Source organism: Clinocottus analis, unplaced genomic scaffold (assembly GCF_023055335.1).
Source record: "Clinocottus analis isolate CAN_PGR_092001 unplaced genomic scaffold, fCliAna1.0.p SCAF_10, whole genome shotgun sequence".
NCBI classification, from domain to species: domain Eukaryota; kingdom Metazoa; phylum Chordata; class Actinopteri; order Perciformes; family Cottidae; genus Clinocottus; species Clinocottus analis.
In genome coordinates, this window is record NW_027175821.1 from 6,499,304 (window position 1) to 6,506,687 (window position 7,384).

General features: G+C 40.5%; 1 protein-coding gene across 3 annotated transcripts; it reads right to left on the minus strand.

Moving 5' to 3' along the window:
- Window positions 1-807: 807 nt before the first annotated feature.
- rmnd5b (required for meiotic nuclear division 5 homolog B) lies at window positions 808-6,356 on the minus strand. 3 transcript variants are annotated; one of them, XM_068595410.1, is made up of 10 exons: window positions 6,237-6,356; window positions 4,722-4,895; window positions 4,464-4,606; window positions 4,245-4,382; window positions 3,955-4,055; window positions 3,614-3,780; window positions 3,328-3,493; window positions 3,071-3,173; window positions 2,833-2,987; window positions 808-2,383 (listed from the first exon to the last, which is right to left on the minus strand). In XM_068595410.1, the coding sequence occupies exons 2-10, from the start codon at window positions 4,858-4,860 to the stop codon at window positions 2,320-2,322; spliced, it is 1,176 nt and encodes a 391-aa protein (XP_068451511.1). In that variant the 5' UTR covers window positions 4,861-4,895; window positions 6,237-6,356; the 3' UTR covers window positions 808-2,319. The 3 variants fall into 3 exon arrangements, with proteins under 3 accessions (XP_068451511.1, XP_068451510.1, XP_068451512.1); XM_068595409.1 differs by having other exon boundaries at window positions 6,193-6,260; XM_068595411.1 differs by lacking the exon at window positions 6,237-6,356 and adding an exon at window positions 5,896-6,006.
- Window positions 6,357-7,384: the final 1,028 nt, after the last annotated feature.

The following is a 7,384-nucleotide window of genomic DNA, read 5'->3' on the forward strand; positions in this document are numbered from 1 at the left end:
CATTTCAAACATTATATAAACTGGGGCTTAATATAACTGCATAGCTCAGCACTGGTTTACTGAAGTGGGATGAGAAAGGATTCTTACCTCACACGTTTAACAGTCTGTAGGAGGATTTCAGCGCTGAATGCCATCAGTGCAGCGCATCTGATAAATTCACACAATTATTCCACATTAAATCATGGCGGAAAATGAATGGTTCGTGCTCGTGAAACTCAAATTAAAACCCTTCAGTTTGAGATTGCATAGACTTCAAGGCTATTTCGTCTGAGTCTGGATAATGCAGCTACAGTGCCACCTAGTGGCGAAGAAAGGAAGGCGGAATGGCTTTAAATCAAAATGGTAAGTGAGTTATGGTGAGAGCAGGCCACGGTCAAACGCCTCCAAAACTGACTTGGAGTATAAATGTTTATTTTAAATTCAGATGCAAGTATATGAAACATGTTAGAGGGTAAATATTTACAATAAAAGTTGCATAACACACAAAAGCAGGAAATGCAAACAGTCAACAAAATTAATACGACAGAAGTACGGAGTGCCAGCGGTCGATTTAAAGGAACACTCGAGAAGCAATGAATGATTGTCAAACAAAGAAAGAAAAACAGGAAATTCAGCGAAAGTCCACACAAAACATGTGCTTCTACCCATTTCCAAATGAAACCAGGATAAAATATCTTGAACTCCGACTGAAAATTGAGTGAAACGTTGCATCATCAGTGAGCGCTATGCTGGTATGGTGCTTGTTGAACAAACATGCCTCACCAGAGTGAGGTGACATCACCAGTTTCCAGAGGACACACAGGGAACTTGCACTTTTTATTCTATTTTTTATTGGTCATCTAAACATAATGTATTGTACATCCAAATGCCTTGGACCTTGTGACACGTTCTCCCCAAGTGTATGCTCACACACCAGCTGAATAATATATACAAACTCCAAAAACACCCAAACCATGAGCCTCAGCAGTAAAATATGTGTCGTCTTTGTTCAAGACTCCTTATAGAAATGTACAACTTTAATAGTAACTGCAAAATGTGGTATGAACTGTTACAATGAACCCTGAGGAAAATGTATTTAATATTTCTATTTTTGACTTAATCTCAAATAAAAAGCTATGCAGCAGAGGCATTTTCTAAGTATATATTAAACAGCAGCCTCAATGATCAGAGGACTTTCCCACCCACGACGAGTAAAGCTGAATCACAAGCCCACAGTCACTGCAAGTCAGACCATACGGCTACCATCACACCACTTTATATCTCCAAATCACATGGCTTGCAAGCTTAGGATACACAATACAGGGCAGAGTGAGGCGATGGCAAAACCGGGGTGTGAACTGTTGAGTCGATATTTTGGAGAGTTGCACAGTAGTGTCGCTTATGCATGTTGCCGTTCAGTTTAATTTACATGAGCCGTTGTGGCGGTTGCAATGAAAAATAGAAACAAAGCACATTTCACAGTAGTATATATTTTTTGTTTCCTTTTTGTCACTGTTTGTTAAATACATACATAGAACAAGACAAATAGCTTCTACAATGAAGAAAGATCTTGCTGGTGCAGTCAGTCACAAAAAAAAAAAAAAAAAAAAAAAAAGCTGTTCCACCGTTGATGAGTGAATTGTTTTGCAGCTCAAATGGTTACATCTGCCAACAGTGACTTTCAAGCTACGGGAGGCCTTTATTACATTATAGAGAAGTAATGGGTCACAATCAAGAGTTCAGTTCAAGAGCAACCTCCACAGTTCCCCTCACCAGCAAATAATAGACAGTTGGTTTTTCTGTTTTTTTTTTCATGTATCATAGAGTTTTATTACCATTCTGAAAACTAAGCCATTTACCCACACTCAACCATCCACAATCATTCCACTGCTTCTGTCACAAGGGAGAAAAAAAAAGAAGCAGTCATCTAACTCAAAACAGTTTTATAAAGCCGGGAAAAAAAAACGCTATGAAGTATTACATACTTAAGAAAGATAAGCCTTTAAACTCTGCAGGCATTTGCAAATGAGTTTCAATGAATGAACCTTTTTCACAGGTGGTTATTTGTGAAGATGCTCTCATTACTGACAGACTCCTCTCTTTACTACAGGTTGTAGTTGCACCATCCCCGTTGGACTCTGTATACTATGCAAAGTTGGAGGGTCCGAAATGGGTTACGGGAAGGCCAAGGCTGTCCAGAGGAGCACTGGGACAAACCTTAATGCTTACAATAAAAAGGCCAAGAGGCCAGGGACAGAGGAAACGGGCCAGAGCAAATGGTCCTGGAAATGCAAAGAGCTCCAGGGAACTTCATCCTTACTTGTGAGGAAATGTGCGGTATCAAAAGTAGATCTGCTTGGCATGTGACGGATTCTGCTCCATGGGGCAGTACGGACATTTCAACCTGAGAACAAGACAGGAGAGTGTAAGAAGAGCAGCAATCAGATTGTTCATTTTATGTTGGTTGTTTTTGGCAGATTAACTATTCATTTTAAACATTTTATATAGCTGGACATTTTCTAAACATGAACTGTTGATTTTTTTTAATTTACTGAAAGCCATTGGTTTCCATTAATTTCACCACAAGATTGCAGACTTTAAGTCAAGAGTCTTTAAATGCAAAAAAGAAAGAAGAAAAAAACACTTAATGTTTGCTATGAGTTTTCTAGGCTCCTCTGATTAACAATTTTGAAAAGAATACACCCTGAATGAGCATGTAAGAGTTACATGTTGTAATTCAAGATCATACAACACAAGTTTGTGGGGGTTTTTTTCACCAAAACTACCCACACAACCTCATCCAACCATGCATGGATCAATCAATCAATAAATTGGGCTGTATTGCTGACTTACTTCCCAGCGTTAGTCAGTTTGTTGAGGGCATCTCTGGAGATGACGTGGCCACAGATGAGCTTCATAGGAGGATTGCTCTCTGAGGTCTGCTGCCGGAGGATCGGGCAGGCGAACACAGAGTGGTACCAGCACTTCTTCCCCAGGTCGATTTCAATCTACAGGAACAGACATGATGTGAATCAATTGAATGGTGAAAAAGAAGCAAAAAAATGCAGCTGGGAAACCAGGAGAGACTTACGGGCAGCTCATCTTTGTGCGTCCAGACTCCGCTGCACTGTCTCTGCTCTATCACCTGCTTGATGTTCATCAGTACTGGCAAAGCCATACAGCCTGATGCAAAACTGCAGAGAAATGGACACAGGAGCCTTAATTAAGTCTCACTTTTTAAATACTTTCAGCACATGGTGATGATACAGTTTATACTTCATCCTGAACTGAAGAAAATATACAAATTAATTGTTTCTACTTTGGTATGAATGTGTGCTGGTTCGTCACCTAACACTGAGTGGAGACTCTACAGAGAGACCCAGTAAAGCGCAGGCATCCCTGGTGAAGATGTTACAGATCTCGGCCCACTGGTTTGTCTCCAGCAGACTGCGGTACGGAGAGTTATCAATGCCATGACGCAGGTACACCAAACTGCCCATCAGGATCTGAATATCTGCAGGGAGACAGGTGCAGGTGTGAAAAAAAACTCTTCTTTCAAGGTTAAGAAAAACAGTGAAACACAACTCAAGCTAAGCATATTTGTGCCACAATGAGGCCACTGTATGCCTCCTACCTCTCTGGTGCTGAGAGGCGAAGGGCTGGAAGTGCCTGGCATACTGCAAGGCCTCCATTTGGTTGTTGATTCCCCCACCGAGCAGGCTGATGAAGTACAAGCGGTGCAACTTGAACTCTAGACTGCTGTTCAGGTCCAAAAGGCGCTGCCGATTCGTCACAGCCCACCTAACAAGACATGAATAAGTACAAGTAGGTTCTTGTGTTTTTCATAGCGCATTTTAACGTAAAGCAGCAAGAATGTCTATCTTCACCAATGTGTGCAAATAGTCTGAGTCATTTTCATCTCTTTACAAGGACGATGACCATCTAGAAATAGATAATGGGTCAAATAAAACATACTCTAATGCCGGCCTGAGGTCCTGCATCCTCAGAGCTTCAAGGATTCTGTTCAACTCCAGGAAAGGCTGCTTCATACTCATATCTATAACTACACCTGACTCCTGCAAAACAGACAAGTGTATTTTGAATTATTAAGATTCATTAATTATAATTTTTAAAAAAAAGAAAGAAAAAGGATTAGACTAGATTAAACTCAGTGTGCATATATACATTTCAGTTATGAATCATCATTAAGCCAATCAAGTCGCATTCCTACCCAAAAACATATTGCAGGCTTTACGGTTACTTACCTGACAAAGATCCTCTGCTACACTGAGCATCCCTTGTCTGTATAGGTGCTCCACTATTGTCTCACTCAGATATTTCTGTCTCTCTGGTGTGTCCCACACTGTCTCTGCCACCACAGCACTGATCTCTGCATCAAAATTCTGCAGAGAAGCATGTCAACGGTTAAGTGTAAGCATACCCAATGTTGAATATTTAAATAAAGTTGGTCCCCCTGTCCTTACCCTGTCAATGGCTTTGCCCACTTTTGACACACTGCCATGAATGTCCTTATGTCGGGAGGCTAGCATCTGCACTGTTTCTTTGATATTCTTACAACACTGTGCCATAGTCTGAGATAGGACTGATAAGTCTGCATCTTGTACTCCTGTGAGAGAGGAAAAAAGGAAAAGTCTTCACTCTGCATATCTCCAAAATTATGTGACCATTTAAATTACGATTTAGCACAGATAAAGCACCGTATGCATTGTTTTTTTTCTTACCAAAAGCAACTAGCTGTCCCCTTATCTCGCAGACGCTGCGCAGGAGCTCGTCTAGCCTTTCCTCGGACTGGTGGCCATACATTACGAACCGATGAAGCACTTTCTCCAGCTCCCGCTCAACACAAGCACACTGCTCCATGGTTCAGACTGGAACACGCACACACACCACAACACCTAGAGGTTAAGAGAGAAAAAGAAAACAGAACAAAAAAAAAAAAACTACAGGTCAAAGCCTTTGTTTTTTTTAAGTACCAGCATAGATATAGATCATCGTCATTGTGTATATATATATATATATATATATATATATATATATATATATATATATATATATATATATATATATATATTTGTAACCTTTACTGAAAAAATAAATAAATAAAAATCAAACTTGTCAGTGCAATGTCATGACAGCATTGTTTCTAAAAAACCTTAAATACAGATGTTCCCAACAGACAATGCAGCAGTGATATGTCAGCCCAGCTAAAGCATAAATCAGGCTGAAATAATTAATGTTGTTGTTTTCTCTTGGACGTTAGTTTGCAGCTCTTTGCAGTAAATACGACACAAAAGAAAATCCTACAAATTTAGACTGTGGACCCATTAGGAAAAAAAAATCCCCATTATTGCACTGTAACAATGACAAATTCGGCAAAACGAAAACACACTGACAATCCCATCCCAGTGGTCGCCCCAGCGTAGTGACACAATGCTTTTACAAAGACATTTGACAGCTGGTAGACGAGCATCTTTTTTTATCACCATCATCAGGAGAAGATACATGCAAACCGACCAAGTACTGCCCTGATTAAAAGTTTGCTGACAACCAGCAAGGCCTTCCCAGCGTTCAACACTGCCCACTGTCCTCTGCGGCCTGGTGTTTACTAACTACAGCACCACGAGCTCTCACCCAGACAAAGTACACATTCATCAGCTCACGTGACAACATGGTATCAGGGATTTAGTGAGAACCCCTGGTCTGACTTCGCATCGTTTTCGGGTCTTGTTATTAAAAAAAAAAACACAAAGTCACCGAGAGGCTTAGCTTTACTGTAACTCTGCGTTTATAAAATGTCCACCTAGCAGTTACCGTAACAGAGCTAACCTACAGAAACGCACGCTAAAATTTCTATTTTAATACTTAAATGCCACCTTTGGTTTTAGTATTACTCACTAACAACGATGAATACCAAAGGGCCACACGCGACCAGCGATGTGTTTTCGGTAAGTTATAAAAACGAAGCCGTCGCTCAGCTAACATAAACAAACGGTGCCCCGGCTACTGAGGCTCAGCTAGCCGCTCCTCGGCTGCTGCTAGCTGATGTCAGCCAGCTGCGGACTGCCGAGGCCCAAAGCCCGTCAGGAGGAAGTGACAACCCGCCTGTCCTCTTTGTGTTACGCTACCCCAAAGCGTGAGATGTCTGTCGCCCTCGACTGAACCGTAAGACACGTTTAAATGAACGCCACTCACCTATCCTGCTAATTAGTTAGCAAACATTAGCGTTAGCCACTCGCCTGTTATGGCAGCACTTCGCCAGCAGTCGCGATGCGGATCTTCCTGTGTCGCATTCAGCCGAGACAGGCCGTTTCACAATAAGAGACGTCCATCGCTGCGATGGGGTTTTTACTTTCTCCTTTGCACGCCAGCTTGTCCTTTAAAGGTGGGCACAGTTCGGATACCACTTATAATCGTACGTATAACACGTTAATGTTACAGCTGCCCACCGTAGCGCTCTTTTTTTAAACTACTTTAAGTAGCCTTCTTGTAGTTTCATCTGTACTGTTGCAAAGCCTCATATGTTTTAATGAGGCAATCATTTTAATGAGGCAATCATCACTAGCATTTGTTGTGTATGTAAATCTTGATCCAAAATTTACTTAGCGTTAGTAAAGCATTCAAATCTATGAAGTGGCGTAAACAAATACAGTATTACATGTCGTGGAGTTAAACTACAAAGTAGCATTACATACAGGTACAGTACAATACCTCAAAATTGTCCATCACTGAAATAAAACATTTCTAATATTAGCATTAGTGGACGAAGTACTTTACTAGCTAAGATATCTAAGTAAAATCCTTTACAGTAAAAGTACTTAAAAAGTAAAGTAAAAGGCCTGCATAACATTTCTTTGGAAAAACTATCCTCAGAAAAACTTAAAGTATCAAAAGTAGAAGCATTATATTTTTGTCCGACTTTCGTTTAAATCTCAAAATTAAGAGTAAATGTACTTAGTTACTTACATTCACCACTGAATGTTAGAAATATGGAGTATATACAACCTGGCCTAAAAGAGGAACTAGGTCAGTTAAAAAAAAAGATAGATTTGAAATGTGAGCTTGTGTTTATATTCTCACTGTTTGTAAGTATTACATACTGTCACTTAAATAGACCATCATGAGACTGAACCCTTGTTGACCATCATCTCCCACAAATAGAACACAAGGAGAAAAAAGTATGAAGCATGTTTATTTGTCTTCATACATACAAACGTGCATATAGACGGCAGTGTATTGTTTATGCACAGCTTTATGGTGTGCATTGCTGAGGGTGGGTTAGGTCTTTGGACTTGAGCAGGCTGGTATGACTAATCTATCAGTGATGTGGACCAAAGCTCCCCATTGCTGAGCTGCTCATCATTCTTTCCCTCTGAGTCCTCCTCCT